This window comes from Crassostrea angulata, chromosome 4 (assembly GCF_025612915.1).
Source record: "Crassostrea angulata isolate pt1a10 chromosome 4, ASM2561291v2, whole genome shotgun sequence".
Taxonomy (NCBI): Eukaryota; Metazoa; Mollusca; class Bivalvia; order Ostreida; family Ostreidae; genus Magallana; species Magallana angulata.
In genome coordinates, this window is record NC_069114.1 from 15134570 (window position 1) to 15158704 (window position 24135).

Consider the following 24135-nt stretch of genomic DNA (forward strand, 5'->3'; position numbering starts at 1 on the left):
ACCAAGCAGCTGTAAATGCTTTTAATTCATGACACTAGTATGTTGAAAAAATGATGTATTTTTTCATAATAAATTTATGTACATGTACCTATAATTATTGTAATTGTACTTAAAGTGATGTTATATTCTATTGCTGAACCTGACAAAAGGAAAAATCAAAGTACTGAAGAACTGACAGGAGTTGATTTTGTCGATGTTTATTTATTTTAAAACCAATGATATGTTATTTTGCATGACAAGTACATATAGTTTCTAATTTGAATTACGCACATTTTTATAATATGGAGTTTTGGACTTTTTCGACAAGAATGTCGAGAAACCCCCATATGAATCATGTTAAATAATATTTAAAGATAAAATTAATTCAATCAAACTATGTATCAGTAGTAGAAATATTTCTCGAAAATTGTATGGATCCAAGCATTATTGAACTCTAGTCTCGTTCAACCAAACGCTCGGCTGACACCGTAAATCTCCGACAAGAATTTACGGAGACAGCCGAGCGTCGAGTTGGACGAGACTATATTGAACTCTGGCGTAGGAATACATACGACTACAAAAATATTTAAATTGTTCGTACTATTTAAAATCTGACTATGTTGAAGGTATTTATTATTAGTTTCCTTGAAAAACAATGCTTAACATACATGACATCGAATTCATCAATTATTTTCAAGAACTAAGTCTTGTCAGCTGCAATGATTTGTGCTGAGGTCCAAACACTGTTTCACTTTTGGTTTGTCTGTGTGACTGCATAGGAGAGTTGATTAAAATCAACTCCCAAAAAGCATGTTTTTTAACAGTGTTATATAATTCATATATACTGACTATTTTCTGAATTTTAAATACCTCTTTCCAGTTTACATTCAACTGTTCGAATATAAATATCTGGCGAATTGTTAAATGAAAAATTTAAAGAAACCACTTTATAATATGCAAGTATTTTGGTGATTACAAATTCAAATAGTTACAATTCTTCCGACCGATTGACCTGTGGCTCGATAAAAAAATTTGTCATTCCTGGTAATTACATCTAATTTAAGTAATAGAATTATGTTTTTTCTTTGCAAGAAACATCATAAAACAATCTTCATCAATATACCAGACCTTGATTAACTGTTTTAAGTTGTTAAAGGAGGTAGGTATGTATTCATCTTTCTGAAATTAACTTAAGAATACTTTATTTCATTCAGTAAATTTTAAGGTGGAAGTGCAAAAGGGGCGAGGGGGTGGGGGTGGGTAAGAGAATATTTCCCTGCACACAGTAACTCTTACTCATGTCATTGACTTAGATAAAGATCAATTCCGATCAGAGGATTCACTGACAAACGATTTCAACAGAACGACTAAAACCCTGCCAAATTTATTAGCTTTATTACTCACATCGAATTAACGGAACATCTACCACGTAATACAACTCCTGATTTGTGTAAAGGCCAGCGGATAATGGCTGGCAGCCGTGATACAGACGGACACTGTAATGTTATTTTTTCTTAAAAAATACTATTGAGACTGATAACTCAATTTTGATTGTGAATAATTATGTACAAATGCCGCCTTGTCGCGTGGACAATTATGATTGGAAGTTTCACTTGTCAGTCACTTTTTAACATGTATATAAACTATAGTGCACTTTGTTTTAACAATTCTAACGCCATGAAGAATCTTTGCCTCATATGGTTTTTTTTATTCCGGTGTCTTTTCAACATATCTATCTATATCAGTTGATGACTTTTATCCATTTGGGGACGAAAATGGAGATTCAAAGTTGCCAAGAAGGGATGATGCAGTTTCACAATCAATCGAGTTTCCAACGAGTTTTGCATTCTTCAATGTTGATAGACACAATTGTTCTGTGAGTATATTCTATTTAAATCTTTGTGGTTGCACAATAAAAAAGTACTTAGACGTTTCAGAGTATAATTCAAAAGGGCTCTGTGGTCGTGACTATTTTAAGTTTATATTAATCACATTGAGAAGATGAATTCTCTGTAAAGGTTAAGAGAATATATTCATATTTTTAATAAACTTTGATTCTTATCTTCACCTTATAAAACCTTAAACTAAAACGGTCTCATAAAAAATTCTTCGGTAAAATCGATGTCAATTGCTGATTACTAACTCATTTTAATGATAACAATTCAAAGATACGATGTACACGATGTATTTTTCAGTTAAACAATTAGACCATAAAACAGTGTCATATAAGAAAAAAAAAATACTGTGCAATGAGTAATTAAGAACTTCTCAAAACGTCAAAATAAGTTTGATTGATTTTATTTATAATCTTGACAACTTTACAACATCAAAAGACAGAAACCCAGGGCATGTATAAGTCACAGTCTAGTATTGTACGGATCATAGTTGAAGAAGTCACAAAATACAACTTATCTACAGACTATTGATGAGGTTATGGCATTTGAATAGATTCCATGAACAATAATTTGATATCATAAATTATGTTTTTTAAATCATGCAAATATGTTGAAGCTTTAGCCGTCAGAAAATCATATACCCTTTTTAGCTCACCTGAGCTGAAAGCTCAAGTGAGCTATTCTGATCACATTTTGTCCGTCGTCCGTCTGTCCGTCCGTCTGTCTGTCCGTCTGTAAACTTTTCACATTTTGAACTTCTTCTCTAAAACCACTCGACCAGTTTCAACCAAATTTGGCACAAAGCATCCTTATTAAAATGTGATTATAAATTGCAGAAATGAAAGACCGATCTTTTTTTAAAACGGAGAAAACCTTAAAACTTTAGAAAAAGGGGGGTGCATTTTAAAAAATCTTCTTCTCAAGAACTACTGAGTCAAATTCCATGTAATTTTGCATAAAGAATCCTTATGGAAAGGAAAATATAAATTGCAAAAATTGTCGGCGCATTCTGTTTCAATTTTGAGTAATTTACGAAAATAAAAATAGAGTTAATCGCTGTCAATCAGTTTATAACTTCGGGTTCGGTATTCCATATCGAAAACGAAAGTTCTTTGTATAAAGCAGCCATGTTTGAATGTTGACGCATGACAAACAGGTCAAACTGACAAAGATGAATTTGCTTGTTGTGCAACAGTTTACGTACGAAGGGATACTTGAAACATGCAAAACATATTTATGCCGATTTCGTGAAGTGAATTGAGGTTAAATCTTTCGATGCGTTGACATTTTCAATCGTGACCGTGGTTTTACATTGTTTTGAATTTCGTTTATGTTTTTTAACTTGAGGGGAAATATCGCCTGTATTTTGGAATTTTTACGTATTGAATCAAATATAGACTTCAGTAAATCAGACAGTTAATTGTTTACCTGCGCAAAATGAGCAAAATCTGATACACTAACAACATATCATTAATACTATACATTCTATTGGTTATTCAGTACGATCTCTACGTAATGGTTGATTATAATGCAACGTGTTTTGTTAAGATGCTGTGCATTTTCAGTCTAAACAAAGATTGTTTTTGCTGCTAGAAATATATATGTTTATATACATTATGAAAAATAAATTGTGCCCTTTGTTTTAGTGCATGTTTCTTCTGTTTTGTTTACAATTTTCTCTTTACAAACCATATTCAGCTGTGTCAAGTTTCGAATTATAAGAAAGATACAGAGAGCTTTGCTCACAGAACTGAGGCCATGCTTTTGTTCATTCTGAATAGGAAATACGAAGTTTAAAAATCTTAAGTTGAATGTAATTAACTCTTGTGAACAAAAGATTGACTCAAACCAAGCAGAATTGTAAGTTCTGTATCTTGCTTATAATTCTACGGTTGACGCTGAAATTTTGATTTAACACTAGAAATGTCTCACTAAACGTTAAATACTTGTACAGAAAAATTACAAGGATGATATGCTGTAACAACTTTTTGGGGCCCCCTCCTCATACGATGATTCTCCACCAACTTTGTTGGTTTTTCAGACACAATTAATTATAAACGACCTCTTTAAAACAGTTTAAAACATTACTGTTACTGGGATAAATGTATTATCGCTATTCGTAAGGAAAAAATTACAGCGGAAAATCATCTTGATTTGTAGCCATTTGTTAATGTTGATTTTGAATAAAGATGAAAATAAAGGATGTGATATGCCTGTCAATACATTGCAGTCTGAGACTCATGGGGGGGGGGGGGGGGGGCTAGACCTAATCAGAAATCTTGACAAGCAAAATGTCTAACTTTGCCAAACAAGTGGGGGGTGGGGGATCCCGCCCTCCACCCAGTTCCGACGCCTATGCATTGATTATACATGTAATAGCTTTTTAACATATCACATGATAACATTTTTCATTCAAATGTATTTATCGATCAAGTGACTAAGGTTATACAACGTCGCACGAGTTCACGCCTGGTAAACAATAATCGTTTAAAATGCCAATCAAATTTTTGAATGTTCTTAATTTGAGCGCCTTGAGGTACAATTTTCTTCTTTGATATGTAGGAATTTTTAAAATAAAAATACAATAACTAGCTAGTACAATGTAGTTGAAGATAAATATGCACCAATATATATGCATATTCTCATATATAAATTGGTCGTTTTATAAAGTGAGGGAGCAGAACTAAAATAAAGGGAATTCGAGTTAACAGTGTACCCCTACCTAGAATTTAGTTTTATATCTTACTTAGGATCTTATTTTTGGTAAAAATGGTGTTTCATAAGGGTACAATGTCAAAGATTAAGTGTAGGAAAATAAGTGTACAATTTGGATACAGTTTATTTTATGGTATTCTTTTTTGGTTTTTCTACCGAGGGGCCATATGGCACAATATCCTTTGTACAGCCATATAAAGCCATTGTTGCTCAGGTGAGCGATGTGGCCCAATGGTCCTCTTGTTATTAGTGTTTTTCTTAGCCGAACAATTTTGTAAAGTTTCATAATGGTATAGAAATATATGGATTCTTCTGTACAAAACAAAGGTACAGTAAAAATTATAACGTAAGTACATATTTTAACTATAAATGGAGTAGATTTAACCAATATTGAAATACTTGCAGTTGTGCGAGAATGGATTTATTGTGCTAACTAGCAGTTATGATGGTGACCACCCTGAAAATTTTCCAATCAATATAAGTATGATAAGTCCTTTCTGGGATGATGCTGATACCAATCCTTTATATGGCAATGGGACAGTTTGGTACAGAATCACAACGAATGAAACCATAAAACGACGAGCTACAAGTGACGTCAATACCTATTTTCCCAGATTCAGGGACTTTCAAGCATCTTGGATTATCATTGCAACCTGGCAAAACGTACACTATTATGGGTGTAGGTCTCAGTCAGGATGCCTGGTAATCAGAAAAAATTTTCGTTTCAAACTGAGCGTTAACATTTTTAACATATAAGTCTTGATACTTCAAACTATTATATTTTGAATTTTTAGAGAAATAATTTTCAAGCAGTGGTAATATCAAATGGACATCATTCTATTGTGATGTTCAATTATGTTAATATAGAGTGGACAACAGGAAGAGGCTCTGGTGGAACTGCAGGATTGGGTGGATTTCCGGCTCAAGTATAAATTGATTTGTATAATATATTGATATATTCGTAGATCATTCTGGTAGAAATGTTTTATTTCGTTTTATATTACACTAAATGTCATACTTGTTGACAATACATATCTCTATACTTTGTTATGTACGTGATAAAAATAAAAAAAAAATATGTTTTTCTCAATGCTCTCTTAAACTCATGATGTGTCACATGTTGGATTCAATGCAGGCGATGAGGTACGGTTTTTCAAAGTAAATGTTGGGTTAACTCCGGATGTCGTGAACATTGACGAAATGTCGAATGTGGGAATTCCAGGTGTATTTATATTTGGAGTCGACAAAACGGAAGTTATACAACCATGCGCAGTGGAGCGTAAGAACCCCATATAATTTTCTTTTATTTCATGAAAGGCTAGACAATTTTGATTCAAACATAGCCAATGGTATGAAACAAAAAATATTTCTGTTTAGATAGTTTTTATCGAAATATTTTAACTAAAACAGCTCTCCTCATTTCAAACGTTTATTATGAAATTAAAGTGAAATTGAGATAATAAGTGATATATAATAAGTATTTTTTAAAATGCATTTTGATCAGTTAGAGAAAATCAGGCGATCAACCCTAACTCTGGGCCTATGTTGGGAGGTCAACATATTACCATAAGTACCCCATGTATTGACCCAAGCGCAACAATAATGGCTAGTTTTTCTGGATCGTCTAAGTATGTGTGCGAAAGGGAATCTTTGCTCAGCATAGTCTGCATCACCCCTGCCTTCAACACTACAGGGGAAATCATTATAGACGTAGAAATTAAGGACCAGGATCAGACCATCACAAGGACACTTCAATACTCTTACATAGTCCGTATGTATTTACCATTATTTCCACACCTGATATAATTAACACCTCTTTGATATTGACTATATTCACATTTAAATATAAGAAAATTACTATAAAAATTGTATTTGTTGAACAGAAATGTTTACATAGGATATCAATATGTCAATATATACATGTATTGATGTGGAACGTTCTTGCTTTTACATATAATGGAACAGTCACTCTTCTATAATATTCTAAGACATGCTAAGAAATGGGATATAAACAAAATCATTTTAATGTTTAGAACTTTTCATACGTACGACAAATGAATTCTACATTCAAAAAGGTATCCAAATCTCTTGATTAGTCTCGATATGGCCGGAAAAACTAAATATACTTTTACTTTATGTAAAATTTTAAGGTCTACTAGACTTTGACCCGTGTGTTCACGGGTTGAAATTGCATATAACATATCGCACATTTACGAAATAGATACATCGTCACGCCGTATTGTTGACATTTAAATATTGCTATTAATTTCACTACATTCTGCTTAGTTAGAATAATTTAACTGTGTCTCGGGACAGAGCTTCACTACAGTTAAAATGCCTGCCATATACCCATATTGAGGTTAAAAATTGCAAAATTGCTCCGATACGATTTTGGAGAAATTAATGAAGCTGCATTGAAAATAACAGTCAAATATTCTTAACAAACTATTTTGAGGCTGTAAATACCTTTCATCTAAAAATCTAATTCGTATTAATGAAAATTTCAACACTTTTTCACCAACGTTTTTTAACTCGCTTCAAATTTACACACCAAGGTGATATTCAAAACTCATGGAATTTTTCATATTAAATGCACTGATTTAAAGCTATCTCCCGTATTTTCTCTAATGAACGGATTATTTATCAAATTTTCAATGAAAATTTACACGTATTTGTAATATCGTTTCTGAGTTATCCATGCAAATATGATTTGTGAAAACATAAACTAAAGAGCCTCCCGTGATTTAGCGCGAATGTAATGCGCATGCGCAAGATTGTAAAATCCAAAAAAGTTGATTTTCGAATTTTTTAAGGAATTTTCGTTGATTATTAATTAGCGAAGCTTGATTGAGAAAAAGAAAACAAATTGGTAATCTTCAAGTTCCAATGATGTTTAATATATATAAAACAAAAGGAATACTATTCCGATTTTTCGGTATTTAAGCCCAAAAATTCGAGTCTATTATTTTAATATAGTGGGGTAGATTTGTATAATCCCGTTTAATGTTTTAAAGAAAGTGCTCATTGCGTTTTCTAGTTCAGTATCAGAATTACATTTTCGCAAAATGTCTAAACTAATCTTAAGGTAGTCCTATACTCGGCACTAAATGGGCTCAATCATTAAAAGCTTAGCTTTAAATGATAAATATACATTCTAGCAAAACATATACAAAAGAAAATATGTATGTTTACATGCTAGTTTGTTTGTTATCACCTCTCAGACGGGTGTACCGTTTGCGAATTTGCGAAAATTATTGACAATTATGAAATTTGCCAGACGTCCGTTTTTCCTAAAAATAATTACCAATTTTGGGAAAATTAGAACTGAACATACAAAATAGAGTATAAATATTTATTTAAGCCATATCTCATCAATAATTTTGCGCAAATTGTTGTAAGTACGCTTTATGGACCTGGGCCCGGTTTTTCGAAAGGTGGTTAACTCTAACACTGTGTTAACTCTGTGTTAAACTTGGTGTTAAAGTTAACCACATTGTTAAACGTTTTTCAAAATTGTGTTAGAGTTTAACCAAGTGTTAACTCTGTGTTAACTTTAATCCACCCCCAGTACCTTGGTTAAAGATTAAACACAGTGATTAAATATGGCTGCCGGTGTAATTTTTTTGCCATTCAACTGAAAAAGATGGTCGAGGAAGCATTTTAAAAAAAAATTAAAGTTTAAAACATCTTACATATGAACCGTGTATAAAATACGGAAAAGCAACCGGCTTGACATGAAAAGTTGCAGTAATCTGTGTGATATATTTATGGAAGAGGGATTTTGCACATGGTTCATACCCCTCATGTTAAAGGATCCCTTCATTGGAAAAGGCTGCATTGAAAAAGGTACAGTTTTTTCCTTTTTTGACCTTCACATTGGTTATATTGTTGTTGTCACTTAACACATTCAACAAAAAATTCCAAAATTTATAGTGAAATGGGTACTGTAAGTACAAAAACATTGTACAATTTTTCCTTGAATTTTTAAAACATCAATGAGAAACTTTTCTTAGTTTCTTGATAGATAAATATTGAGTGAACATGTTAGCATAATTTTATTTTCAATGTTGGTTACTGCATATTAAGATTTATCTCCCTTTTGACAAAATGCAAGTGGTGGATCATGATTGTTTTTTTTTTGCTTGTCAAGATTTTTTGGATGAGCCTGCCCCCTGTACCACTTTCAAAAACAATGCTGCATGCCTGTTTTTTTTTAAATTAAATTTCTTAAGAATAATGGCATTAAAATCTTTTGAAGCATTTTTAATTTTTAAAACTCTATATAGTTTTATTGATTTATTAAATTAATTGATATTTAAATTTGACCTTATTTATTTCATTTCACTGGGCAGATCCCTATCATAATGCACATATTTTAAGTGTATATATTTCATATGTATTTTACATTATTAATAAATATATTTCTGACAATTTTTAAGTATCTTTATAATTAAAAAAAATAATTTGTTCTGTATTTTTAAATATAAGAATTATTAATTTGAAGATTTGAAAGACAGAGAACATGGCCAAAGCCATATCTCATGAGGCCCACACACTGCAGCCGTGGAGAAATTTAACCCAACATGCATACATCCAGACCAAAAGTGAAATAGAGAGGTTAATTCTTTTGTTCACATAAGGTGTGATTCTATTACGGTAACCTTTTTTTCACTGAAGGTTGGGTATTTTTAGTTGTAGTGACAATTTTTCAAATTATCATGGTATTTCACAAACAATATATAACAGAGCATTCATATGCATCAAGACTAAACATGATACGGGAATTAACTGTCTGCATTGTTTTTATTGTAGAGGACTTGGAGACACTGAGAAAGATGAGTATTTGACGACAACCAACCTCTCTAAGCCTCAAACACCATGCCCCAAGAGAAGGAGAACAATTATTGTGACAGTTAATCTAATGTCTACATTCTAATAAGCTTAAATCATAATACACATTAGTAAAAGAATTGACATATTTTCTCTCTCTCTCTCTTTCTCTCTCTCTCTCTCTCTCTCTCTCTCTCTCTCCTATTAACATGTCCAACATGTTTTTATTATGAAATTGTTTAAAGTACATGTACCATAAACTGGAAATGATAATTATTAAAGTATGTAAAACAATACAAATGTAAGCCTTTGCATTCTCTCTCTCTCTCTCTCTTCTCGATCTCTTTCTTTCTCTCTCTCTCTCTCATGTAAAACAGTAAGTTGATAACTTTATATTTGTACTTTTATAATATAAAAGTTGAGATTTTCATCCAAATATGAAATACCTAATAAATAAACTAACTTTGAAGTATACACAGAATGTTACACATAGATGACTCAAGTTTTGTTTACCACAGTTTTTAGGTGTAAATGTTATATTGTAAGTTGTTTCTTAATGACAAATGTTAGTCATTAATTACCCATGTAAGATAAAATATTTGATACATTTATTTTGTATGTTTTTGTCTATAATGTCCTCGTATAAAAATATGCATTGATACTAGGAAGCCTCTGATATAATTACCCTTTTTTTTAAAGCATATTTTTCTTTCAAATTAAGTTTACATGGAAACAAATGCAGTTATCATTGAATAGAAGGTGTAAAAAAAAAAAAAGGTCCTTTAGCTCCTTCCTGTCCAAAGGTGAAATTTTGAAAGGAATTTATAATTATGGTATTTTGAAGCTATTACATTGTACTTCAACAGTGTTATATAGACAGCAAGAAAAGAAAGGATTTGGAAAATTGCAGACGTTATAGGATGGAACCCTGGAAATGATATAGATGATCAACATATAATTATATTAATAATATTTCACTAAATTCAAACTTATGAAATTCCAAAGCAAAATCTTCTTTTTTCTTCATATATAGGAAGTAGAAATGAATTATGGGTAACCAAGTGATTACCAAGTGGTTAACTCAGTTAACACAGTGTTAGCTAACCAATGCGTTAAATTACTTTTGATCGACAGAATTTAACCACTGCGTTAGCTAATCACTTGATTAGGATTTAACACGTCGTTATCCTTAACACAGTGTTAAATTTAACCACCTTTCGAAAAACCGGGCCCTGATGTATCAAAATAGAATACAAAAAATGCAATACTAGTATCGCGTTTGGTAATTTTTTTTTACTATTTTATGGACTCAAACTTAAATTCATGGTGTTTATTCTATAGATTGAAATCTTAGAAAAAAGATTTGGTAAAAAAAAATTATATGTTGACGGATTACTTTTCACGCTATAAGCTCTAAACCAAGTAGACCCTGACGAAAAAAATCCGTAAAAATCACATTTTGCTACAGTTTTCTGCCCAGATCTGTCAACAATGTTAGATATCATTTAAACATTAATTAATTGACGATTGATTAAATTCGAAATTGCTTCTGTCTCTAAATTTAAACCAGTTTTAGTAAAAGAAAAAAGAAAAATTCGGGGGGGGGGTCAAAACATAGAAGATGTAAGCATACCTGAGATCCTGGTTAATCAGAAACTTCGATTTCATTTTACTTTAACAGAATCGAGTTTCTCAACATTAATCATTTGTATCTCTCATAGAATACATATATTACCGTTCTAATTGCTTATTATTGCCATTGTTTACAACAGCGATGTAGAGCAAAATCAATACCGGGTATCAAAAACGCTTTGTAAAAGTCGAACCAATATTGTAAAATCCGTATTATGACTTAGTGCGATACTCGGACTTCTTTAAATTGCAGCAAGTCTGTTTTATAAGTTTAAATACCCTCAATAATAGATAATAATTCATAAAGTAAACAGATAGGAACTAGAAACTCTGTTAACGGTTGTTTATTTCAAGATGATATGTGTAAAATTTTGTTAATGAACTTTTTAACCGATATGATAGGAAAAATTAGAGTAGGTAATCAATATAAAAAGTTAACATATTTTCAACCAAAAAAATGCAGAATTTATAATTTTAATCCCATTGATGAATGTAAAGAAATTTTTTTTCTATAGCGGAAAGTTGAAATCATCACGAGTGGTACTAATAATGCTTACTTTTTTCCGTGGAATTAAAACGCCATCGAGCAGTTTCTCGCCAGTACAGAGACTCTTTAAAGTGTTTTGAACGAATGTTCATTTTAGTTAATATAGCTGACAGCAAGCAACGAGTCTTCAGACAAGACCCAGAAGATTGGTTTTCTGGATATCACAATATTTCCTGGGATAGGGACGCGGCCGAACTGCAGAACAATGATATGGTCGACATTTATCTCTTTTCCTTGATTGTGAGTATCTTCTTATACATGTTAGGTGGTTTCCTATTATTTGCTGTACTCAAGTTAACCATCTTTATGTCGTCCATATCTCAGGAGGACACTGATGGTCATCTGTCATGGGAGAGTCAACTTCTGCAAGAAGGAGTGGAACGTTCAGCAGAATGGGCGGAAATCTATTTGGAAGAACAAAAATATGTCTTGGCCATTATGGTGACATCTGCAACCGTGAAAAATGATCAGTAAGAGCACTTAAAATCTCTATGAAGATTAATTATTAAAAATACTTTTAGATTTTAAAAAAGTTTAAATCAATGTTTGGCCTGTACCAAGATCTTTGTTATTGTCTATGGGGAAAAAATAAAACTGGTATAATTCTAAAACATTACGTTTCTTTATAGAAAACTGTGCATATTTAGAAGCAAAGCGTAAACGGCACAAAATGTCTTTCATTTTTATCTGTTTATAGAATTGATTTTATTTTGAAATTTTTCAAATAAAACAATTCACAATTTTCAGGCCTAGAAGAGGAATTTGGTCTGATGTATATCCGTTAGCTCTTCAGCAAGAAGAAGCTCACTTATCGTGTGTGGACTGGTTCAAAAAAGATTTTAAGTTTCCACCATTGCTACGAAATCGTGTTCAGCCCTGTCCGTGTACATTGGACCAAGCTTTGCTGGATGGTGTAAGATTTCAGCCAGATCCAAGTTGCAACATGTTTATTCAACAAACTGGCAACTGTTTGTACAGAAAGGATGCGAAACATTGTGTGCATTTGCTCAGCTTTGGGTGTGTATTTAAAAAAAAACTTGTGAAAAAAAAACAAAGCTTAAAGGGTACCTGCAGCCCAGCCGATGTGAAACATATGTTAAAGAGTTTATTTACCAAAATTTAATGCAAAAAACCGCATCGAAATCGGTGCAAAAATAATGAAGTTACGCCCCTTCAAAGTGGCTATTTGTACCTGCTTTGGGAAATCTAATCAAGAGAAAACAGAATTAGGCGATAACGAGGCTTCAGCGGAAGTGACGTCATGAGGTCAACACGACGGAAATTTCCTTACAAAGCTATACAAATTAAATTCGATTTTTCAGCCAAAATGATTGATATAGGTCTGATATTTGACGTATTTTGTAAATTTAAGTATTGTAGATCTAGAAATTTGTATCCGTTATTATTTTATTACAATCTGATTTCTTTTTAAACGATTTTAAAATTTGTTATTCGCGTCGCCTTTTTACCGATGAATACGATATCTTAAAACGCTTACATGGGCAAATTTATGTTCATTATTCATTTTATTGATTACATAATATCCTTTCACACACGAGTGATCCGAGATAATGACACAGGTAAACAGGTAAACTAACGAAGCCACTGCTCCAGACACACCTGTATCTGGGGTATGTATACACAAGGTACACGAGTCTGGTGAACAAAGAGAGGGTTTCACACCTCTAGACTGGTAAATTGATTTGTGTATAATTAGCTACTCAATTGTTAAAAGATAAAACAGAAAAATAAATTAGACTGTGTAAAATCAAGCATTCGTCAGCTAAAACATGTGTATAGTCCGACAATCAGTGATTAAAGAAGCATGCATGATACTATTGAATAGTAAAACTAATGTTCAAAGTAAATGCCTTTATTGTTACTTATCTTATCACTTAAATAATGACAAAAATTTACAATTCTGCAATTGAAACCTTTTTTATGTGATCAAGTAATTATTTCGGATTTATAATTTGTTATTTAATAAAGTGCAACTTTTTTTCGAGCGCTATGGTCAGCAATTAAACGCTTTATAACTCCGTATAGCTTAAATTGTAATACTGACAACGAATCATTATGAAATCTAAATAAACTGGAACATTTTCCCAAAGGATGTAAATAAATGTAAAATTAAATTCCATTATCGTATTTTTAAAAGAATACGAGACAGACATAATCATGCATGCAGCCATCTTGGACTTTCGCCTTATCCGTTTATAATCCCGTGTTTGTTTGTTAAAGAATGCATACTATTTTGATTGTTATTGGTCCGATATCAATATTATTGAAAAATCGGGCGACATCATTTGTAATGTTATGCCTTATACGAGAATAGACCCCGAGTTACCTTTTACGAAATATCATTATGTATCATCAATATTATTATTATAACCAGTTAATAATGTCACTGAGAAATCATTCGAAAGAATGACAATATTAACAAAATATGTTTCGTATAACAATAATGCTTTGATTAATTGTCATTTTGCTACATATGGTGTGCATTTATATGTAAAATGTGTTACACATTTGACGAAATTCATGAAGCAAACAATTGTCCAAATTCGGCATTTTTGTTCGATAAAATACGGGTTAAACTCAAACGACAGTATAATTAGTCATCCAGGGTTGATACGGAAACAAAATAACAGAAAAAAATATTCATATATCGATTAAACAATGCAAGAAAACGAACAGTTTTCATACGATATTCCTGTTTCTCATACAGCGGCGTTGACCCCGTGACGTCACAGTTCATCTCGCGCCAAAACAGCTTGATTCAAAACTCGTTCAGGTGTGAAATCGGGTTTTCCCCAAATATCTCGAAAACTACTTATGCGATCGATGTAAAATTTTCAGGATGCTGTTTTTACACATAGATCTCCATTATATCAAAAATTGACCGGCACTGCAGGTACCCTTTAATATTAAAACTAAAGTTACTAGTAGAATATTCAATGTCAGTCCATTTACAATTACAGACCGAATGGAATGGACAATATGTGTTGTTACGACAATGACGACAAGCTTATAGATTCTTGTTACGGCGAAGGTGGAACTCTTCAGCGGTATCATTATCTAGGAGGCCAGGACGTCCAACCTTTCATCGCTAACTTTTACTTCGATGTACTTCCTTTCTTATATTGTTGTCGATATTCCAAACATTATTTGCAGGGTATTAAACCCAAATCTTCAAGGTTCTCGTCCACTTGTCCTCGTTACATACAACGCAGACAAAAAAGCACATGTGTACATTATAAACCACCTAGACCAGGTAAATATAATGTTGAAGGAGTTCTTGCAGTCAATTATCTTTTGTTCTGTTGACGTGTAATCGTACGATATACATGTCACAACGGAGACGTTTTATATTACTATGATGGTGTTTTGATATTCCAGCTCTTACTGTTGGAGATCCCCATTTAACTACACTTGATGGTTACGCATACGCTTTTAATGGTATAGGCGAATTTGTCTATTTAAAAACTAATGACGACAGTTTCCAAAGCCAGATCCGATTTGAACAATTCCGTGATAACAATGGTATTTACAACATTACTAAATGTGCTTTTTGACATAAGTAAGCCATTGATAATCATTAATCCATCGATATATTTACAGTATGTTGTCCCTATCTTTAAGGAAATCTTAAGGACGCAAGCGATTGTACATCTTTTGTATCTCAACATCTAAGTAACTCAGCCGTCGTTGAAGTCCGTCTCGACTCCACAACTATTGTTAAACTGTTAGTAAACGCTGATACTAAAACAAGTCCCACGGGGAAAACAAGTCCCACGCAAGTCCCACGTAAGTCCCACGGCAAATGCGGCTATATATCGATATAATTATGATTGATTATGATTAAATGTGATAAAAAAATATTAATTCACACAACAAAATATTTTTATAAGCTTTTATTACGGATTTAACGACAAAAAATCAAAGATGTTGGTAAAGGTAGATAACTCGTACGTAGAATTCATACGGCAGCAGAAGAAATCTATATGCCCGCCGTTTAATTGATGGATAATTTTAATTTTCTCCAACAAAATAAAATCTAATAGCAGTAAAAAGTTGACTTATATTCATTAATTAAAAAAACTAAGTAAAAAAATCAGGTAAGTAGACAACTCATACGCAGAATGCATTCGCCCGCCGAGAAAAGGGCACTCCTGCCGCTTACCTGATGGGTTATTTTAATGTTTTATATAATGATCATATTAATAAAAAAAATTATTATGCCTGTCACTGAGGCTTTTATGATAAATTATAATACAGTGAAAGATTTAAGAACTAGTCTATACGAAACACACAAGCTTGAAGGAATGTACATGTGTACGCTTAAATTACCCTTGTCGAATACTTACCTATATTAATGGGTATGATTTTTTTCATTACCTTAGTTTTTAATCAACTGTACGTACGAGAGTTGTTAGAAAACTTCGTGGACAGTGATTTACGGCAAAATTACTGTGAACTTTGTAGGATGGCGTATGTTTTATTAAATGACTACCATTTGAAAATAAGTATGCAAAAAATCATATGAATTTAAATTTTTTTCCCAAAAGATACAGCGATTTTTACTTTGCGTGAATTAGATTTACGGAGCAAAATTTCATATTTCCACGAAGTCAGGTGACGTCAAACAACTGTAAGTCAAACATGTTACTCTTTTTCAAAGTAAACACCTTTCAGTTCCACACACTTTTTAAGACATTTAACCGATTTATAAAATGCACGTTCATACCATTATTTGTCAAGCTTTTGTATAATGCCTTTTGTGGCATATCGTAGATCATTTAGGTCCAAAAAATTTTGTCTACGCAGTTTCGACTTTAAATAAGCGAAATATATAAGTGCAAGATCCCGGCTGTAGGGGGGGGGGGGGTGCTGCAAGGGCTAAAAAAAAAACAGTTTTTCCATCTTTAAACCTCTGTGATTCAAGTTGTAAACGTTTTTCCTATAAAAAAAAATAGTAGCATTCATATAAGAACCCTTTGGTCTCCACGGAGATTTTCCTGCGTGCACACCAAATTAAATGACGGCCCGGTGCTCCAAGATGTCCATAAATATACCGTATATCTGGTTTTTTCCGCGTGTATCCAATTTCTGTTTTGTTTGCGTCGATTTCCGAATCGCGGAAAATAAATCAACGTAAAGGACGAGTGCACTTATGGGCCCCGGTGAAAAGTGAAAAAATGAAGAATCAAATTAAGCATATTTTTTTCCTTAACATTATCTATTGATATCTATTCCATAAGAATTAACAAGTTTTAGCGCTGAAATTATTGTTTATGAAAAGCACGAAGCTTTAAAACATAGTAGGGGTCAGCAGACATTCGTGATTTTGTATAGTAAATCGAGGACAGGCATTCATTTTAAAGCCTTTGTTTACTGTCAGCCTAACCGAGTACAAACTTATGGAAAAGACAATATACGCATTATACATTTAGTAAACTCCTGTGAAAGTAAGAAGATTGTACTCGGTTAGGCTGGTACCTAAAAAATGAAAAACGTATGAAAATTTCAAGGTTTTTCCTATAGCAAGCGAAATCTATTACCTGCGTGACCCATGTTTGAACTCACGCATGGAATAAATTATTTCAAACAATCACGTGGTTTCTATCCAGGTAAACGTTTGTCAAATATGCTCACTGTAAAACATTGACACGTTTTAGATCGCTTTCCTTCATCTTTGTATGGTCAGGAATATTTGTTTGTCACTATGGTAATATGCAACTTCAAAGCTTCAGATTTTTTTTTCAGACGTAAAATAATGCATAAAGTATAATTCAGCAAACGCGCCAATCGATCCACCAACAGAGCAATGTTGATTTAAATGTCTCCTCCCTCTGATTTAAATAGACACAATTCAAGTAGGTTCGGTTCGATTTTTCCGGATTTAGATTATCTATAGGCATTTAAAAATCCTCAATTTTTTAAATTGTATTCTAATTTTGGTAAATTTAAGCGTGCATTTAAATCAGAAGTATCCATGAGTGCTTAACTATTATGAGAAAAAAGCAATTTGATGATATTTTCTACATATAAACGGCACTGAAAAAGGGCCCATTCTCTATAGCTTAAGTTCACTTGTTCTTTGATACAAAGTCTTGTTTTTGTAATGGAGTTCTCTCTTTCCTGATATAGTAAACAGGTAGGTAAAAGTACAGTAAACTGTTCAGTTAGTTTAGTTAGAGGTACAAATTGCGGGATCACAAGCGCCAGATAATAGATTTGTAAGCCTCGTTGTTTATTTAATAATCCATTGACAAGTTAATTAAAACGGTCGCTTTCCTTGCGTAAACTGATGTCTAATTATAACTGAGCTACTGGTATATGTAACGGTACATGATCTATTTATCTATGACTGTTTGCGTCTCTGAAAATATTTCACCTTAAGGAAATCGTTTATTTGGTTTCATTGTCCGAAAGAGCGACTATTTAGATAATTTTCCCCTCTAACCTCACATGTTTAAACAATCGTAAATTATATTTTTAATGTGACTTCGATATATTGAAAATTTGATTCGCGTACATTTTATGTACCGTTTTAGGGTCTGATTTGCGGAAAAAAACTGATATACGGTAACAAACGTTTTTGACTTATTTTTCAAGCGTTGTTCGTCCAAGTTCGGCGATAAAACGGTCAGAAATTCTTCAACTTAAAAAACTTTCATAAAATGACCCTCTTAAGTTATTGTGATGTCATATGAAATGTTTATACATGTTTTCAAAGCCTTCTCTTTTATCATAAGGGTTTCGAAAAATATGACGATCTCTGCTGGTTTCTATTTATGAAACACGATTTTTCATTCATTATGTAGAAAAAACTTTTAAAACAGAGTTGGTCTTTAGACCCAAAGATCGTGGAACAGTCTCGTGAACGGTAAGCTGCCGTAGACTAGAATGTTCTTGCTGACAATAACAATTTAATAACAATATATGTATATGTTAGTTTAACTCATGAACTTCCATCAAATATTTATTTCAGTCATCATTCATCTTTTTTTTTTGGAGTAGATGCAAGATTTTTTCTTTGACTTTTAGGAAGATTTTCACCACTAACAGACTTTTCATGAGCTGATCTAGATGGGATTCAGAGGATGGTGTGGAATCCCCCTGCCCCCGGAAAAAAAACAAATTTCGTAAATTTTAATCGTAAAATGACCAAAAATATGCCTCGACCCCCTCCCCCCGACAAACCTGAATACCCCCTACCCCCCAAAAAATACTCTGAATGAACGCATGGTTCTATCATGTTGTAAATTTTGAATTTACTGGGTGGGTGTAAATACAAAATTTACAACATGTGTAAATTTTGTATTTAAACCCACCCAGTAAATTCAAAATTTACAACATGACAGTTCTTAGAGAGAACAGAACTGGGTCAAACTTAAAAGGAGTGATATACGGACTATATAAAACTCGTATCACCCAACTTCATGTAATATAATAAATTAATCACAGCAAAAAGTAAACTTCTCTTCTGAACATAATCATAAGGCAAAATGTTAAATGCCATCTGAAATAATTTACAAATAAAATGACATAACTATAAATGACAGGCGTGCATTTTAAATCCACAGTAGTATAAGAATTCTGTGTTAGAGTTTTCCCTTTATTTTTAAGTCATTCGCGCTTTTTTTTCTACATTTGCGTAAAGAAATTAATAATTTTATCTATGCATTTTTAGTACAATGAAATAAAAGACTAACATACAAAAAAAAAAAAAAAATAAAAAAAAATAAAAAAATTAGCAATTAGTTGTTCAGATTATGGATTCTGCGTAAATTTTTTTTTTTTTACTTTCATGATTTTTACTAATTTAGTGAGTGTTAATCAATAAATGTGGTATTTTTTTTATCAATATTAATATGATCATTGTTTAAGTTAGAAAATAAAAATAAAACATTAAGATCGCCCATCAGGTAAGCGGCAGGTGTGCTCTTTTCTCGGCGGCGAATGCATTCGGCATAGGAGTTGTCTACTTACCCAACTTTTACTTAGCTTGTGTTATTTAATGAATATAAAGTCATTTTTTTTTATTGCTATTAAATTTTATTTTGTTAAAGAAAATTTGAATTATCCATCAATAAACGGCGGATATACAGATTTCTTCTGCTGCCGTGTGAATTCTACGTACGAGTTATCTATCTTTACCAACATCTTTGATTTTTCGTCGATAAATCCGTAATAAAAACTTATAAAAATATTTTGTTGTGTGAATTAATATTATTTTAACACATTTAATCATAATCAATCATAATTATATCGATATATAGCCGCATTTGCCGTGGGACTTACGTGGGACTTGTTTTCTCCGTGGGACTTGTTTTAGTATCACCCGTTAGTAAATGGTGAAGTCTTAGCTTTTGATGAAACACTTTCTTACCATTTTAAAGGTAATATTTTAATGCAAATAAAATTTTCGTAAAAATTTATAACTTTACGTTTCGTTCTTGTATGCGGGTTTGTGTCTTTAAAATAGGCACACGTTTTTAAAAATATTTTTTCCCGCTTTTAAGGTGTGTCTTTGCTCCAAATCACACCTGACATTAATCATTCGGGTGCTACAAAAAAGAGTCATCTTATATCATTTACAACCATTGGAATAGCATTTCAAACAACGGCAAGTTCCAATGTGCTGAACATAATACCAGTGGTTGGGAACAGTTCATTAACAGGCAAGTTCTCAAAAATTGATTAAATCTTTAAAGTCCTTATACACTCTTAAATGGACGATCAATCATTTAATTGTAAAATGGATCAAATCTCAATTTTTGTTGGATACACAATTTGATAGACAGCTGTCTTACTGTTTTAGAGCATTTAAGAGGACTATTGGGCGATTTTGATGGTGAACAAAGCAACGATTTACGAACTCCATCGGATGATATCTTACAACCAACTTCAACTTCGGAAGAAATTTATCAGAATTTTGGATTAAAATGTAATACCACTTTACATTTACATTTATATTTCACTTTCTCAAAAGTAGTTTTAAATCAGCATTTCAATGTAATTTCAGGGAGGATAACTGAGGAGGCGTCACTGTTAACTTACAAAGATGGGACTACGTACAGCAATTACCAAAATTCTACCTTTATTCCTGCCTTTGAGACACCTACCGATCTCCCGGCGGATGCAGTGGAGGTGTGTGGTGATGATCAAGAGTGCATCTTTGATTATTCTGCCTCGGGGTTACCAGAGCTTACTGCAGAAACTAAAGAGAGAAAACAATCTTTCTTGTCTTTTCTAGATGCGTTTGAGTTGACTGTCAACGAGATTCAGGAAGAAATGCACAACTAATCAAAAGTCAAATAAGCGCAAACGTTCTATTTCTTGATGGCACATTGTGCATAGCTTCAACAATAAATAAACTTTATTCAAAGCAACTTTTATTATTTTCACATACATGTATATATAATTATTTTAAGTAATAGAATTATGAATAACACCTGGTCGAAAAATAAAAAGGTTTCTTTACATTTTCTTTTGAATGCAGTTTAAAGAGTTTAACTTTTAGACTGATTGAAATATGTTTAAGAAATTGTGGGATTAGCCATTATATAAAAAGTTGGCATATATATATATATATATATATATATATATATATATATATATATATATATATATATATATATATATATATATATATGTGTGTGTGTGTGTGTGTGTGTGTGTGTGTGTGTGTGTGTGTGTGTGTTGAATTTGAATTTAATTATACAACTCAATTTTGTTGAATTATGTAAGTACACGTAGCAAGATTTCGGTCAACCAAGCGTGCTACTTTTCCCAGCAGGGAGAAGTAGTAGGTATGCATCTATACGGCCTCCCCGTTGTTATAAGTTTTTATGTATTGTGGATATTTTCTGCCAACTTATAAAAAATCAATTTCAAAAAGTATTGTTTGAAATATACCGTATATTAGGCTCTTTTCCGCTTTGTTAAATTCGCGACGATTTCGGAATGGCGGAAAATAAATCAGCGTAAATTTGATACAAAGTTTTGTTCTTGTAATAGAGTTTTCTCTTTCCTTATAAAGTAAACGGATGAGTTTCAGTACCCGTGAACTGTGTTCAGTAAGTTTAGTAAGAGGTAAATATAGCGGGATCGGAGGACAAGCGACAAATAACAGCTAGGTGTGCTACAAGCCTCGTTGTTTATTTAATAATCCATTGACTGCTGATTCAAACGGTCACTTTAAACCGATATCTAATGAGCTAATGGTGTATGTAACGGTACATGATCTATTAATCTAAAACTGTCTGCGTCTCCAAAAATAATTATCGGTAATTGTTTTACATTGAGAAAATCGTGTAATAGTTGTATTATCCGAATGATACATTATTAAGAGTGACAATTTAGATACTTTTTTCCCTCCTACTTCACAGGTTTAAACAATCGAGAATTTTATTTTCACTATGACTTCGAAATAGTGAAAATTCGATTCGCGTAAATTTTATATACCGTTCTAGGTTCTTAATCGCGGAAAAAAAACATGGCATGGAAAAACCTGATATACGATACTAGTTTAAGGTCTTTGATAAATAGATGATTGCCACAACTATTTCCAATTTTGCTTTCATTTTTTATTTGCACATTATTTATGTTATGTACAATTTTCTTCACATTTTGTATAAAATCAGATACTCCTTTTTTTCAAAATAATACTACAAACAATCGGTGCATCTCTCTCTCTCTCTCTCTCTCTCTCTCTCTCTCTCTCTCTCTTTCGATTTGTTGTTGACAAAGAACTAAGTAACGATAACTATATTTAATACATGTTTATGTTTTAAAAAAGGACAAGAAAACATATTGACGCAAGTATCAAAGGGGCTGCAAAAAATATGAATGTTGTATGAATCATCATTGGTTATTTACACAAAAACACACCATAAAAAAGAATATAACGATTTGGTTGTACTAATTTTGACGGTTAATTTTAATATTAAGTTTTGAAGTTTAACATTTTACTTTTATTATTAAGAATCGAGTTCGTTACTGTAAGCATTTCTAACGGTAATTGTATGACCATTGCCATATTATGAAGTAATGGCGAACACATTCATTTTGTTCATTGTTCAATTACAAAGTTCAGCTCATCATTATTCTCTTGGAGATTATGTATTTCAAACCTTTTTTATTTTTGTTGCATTGTATTGAATTAAAACTTAATGCATTTAATTTAGTGTATGTGATTTCAAGGGACCACATGATAAAATAAAAATTGATCTATTCTAAAGGTACATATATAAGATCATGCTCATCCGGTAGAAACTGCACGACTTTAAAGGTAAAAAATAAGGCGGGTATTTTTTTTCCTCTATGGAATAAGAAATCTTATCTATACTTCACTTTATAAAGATAATCATTGTTAAGTAATTGCATGAGGTTCTCAAAAGAATTTAAAATAAATGATAAAGTCAGCTCATATTTGCAGGTCATTTCAAATTTTCAGGTATTTCATATTTTTTTTGTGTAAATAATTGATAGGGATGTCATTTCATGATATTTTTCGACCACATTTAACATGGAAATATAATAAATACACATATAAAATTATTTTATTTGACGCAGAAATATATCATTTATATATCATTTATATAAAATTTCATGTAATTCAGGTCTTTACTGTTTCAGGTCTTAAGTATGTTCCGTATACCTATCTCGATACATTGTCTTGAAAAGAATGAAAAACTCCGAAATTTTCCGAATAGAATATATTCTCGATAAAAACGCACCCAACACCACCGTCTATGACATACACTATATTTACGATTTAGACCAAAAAATTTTTTTAAAGACATACAACATTTCTACATACAAATTTACTTTTATTTATTTATATTAGCCTGATATTAATTCTATAAAAAATAAAACTATCCCGCCGAAACGCAGTTACAATATCTTAATGTATATCAAATAACGGTCCGCCTTCTGACGGCCCGTAGTAACAAGCAAAAGTTGTCTTTCTTGATTTAAAGTCACAATAAGTCAATGTAAATTAATCTTTTAGTATTCTATTGCATGGAAACTAAAAAAAGCATATTTCATTGTTCACTTTTATTCGAAATATTTGCTGTTGTAGAGTTTTGACACACAATTAAAAAAAATGATCTTTTATATCGATTATTGATGACGTTTTAAAATTTTTCTCTCAGTAAGCAATATTAAAAAATGGATATTTAAAAAGAATATTGTTGTTTTAAAGGATATCCCAACCTAATTTTAAAATGTTTTAATTGGCTATAAAAATTGCGTTTGTTGCAAATATTTGGAAAGGAACTTAATTGCTCATTATTATGTGATAAATCAAAGTTTCAGATAATTGACAAATGCTTCCTTTACAGTTAATAGGCGATGTGGTCTGAACGGGAGTGCCATGGTAATGAATAAAATTAACGTTAAAGGTATATCTTCAGTCGATATTCAAAATAAAAACCTGAAGACTATAACTAAAATTAGCTATATTTTATTCGTTGCAAAACAATGATGAAGTGATTCCACTGGCAGTCAATCTACTATGAATGA

General features: G+C 31.9%; 1 protein-coding gene across 1 annotated transcript in view; it reads left to right on the forward strand.

Annotated features, from left to right (window-relative positions):
- The window catches only part of LOC128182095 (protein mesh-like), a 38156-nt gene extending 17150 nt beyond the window's left edge, over positions 1–21006 (forward strand). Inside the window, exons 2-16 of the mRNA XM_052850709.1 lie at positions 1663–1855; positions 4995–5291; positions 5384–5515; positions 5709–5868; positions 6094–6360; positions 11696–11838; positions 11923–12068; positions 12346–12615; positions 14580–14872; positions 14998–15141; positions 15241–15335; positions 19940–20003; positions 20127–20285; positions 20426–20551; positions 20630–21006. Of these exons, the coding sequence (XP_052706669.1) occupies positions 1663–1855; positions 4995–5291; positions 5384–5515; positions 5709–5868; positions 6094–6360; positions 11696–11838; positions 11923–12068; positions 12346–12615; positions 14580–14872; positions 14998–15141; positions 15241–15335; positions 19940–20003; positions 20127–20285; positions 20426–20551; positions 20630–20910 (2770 nt within the window). The 3' untranslated portion in view covers positions 20911–21006. The remainder of the gene's footprint in view (positions 1–1662; positions 1856–4994; positions 5292–5383; positions 5516–5708; positions 5869–6093; positions 6361–11695; positions 11839–11922; positions 12069–12345; positions 12616–14579; positions 14873–14997; positions 15142–15240; positions 15336–19939; positions 20004–20126; positions 20286–20425; positions 20552–20629) is intronic.
- The last annotated feature ends 3129 nt before the right edge of the window (positions 21007–24135 follow it).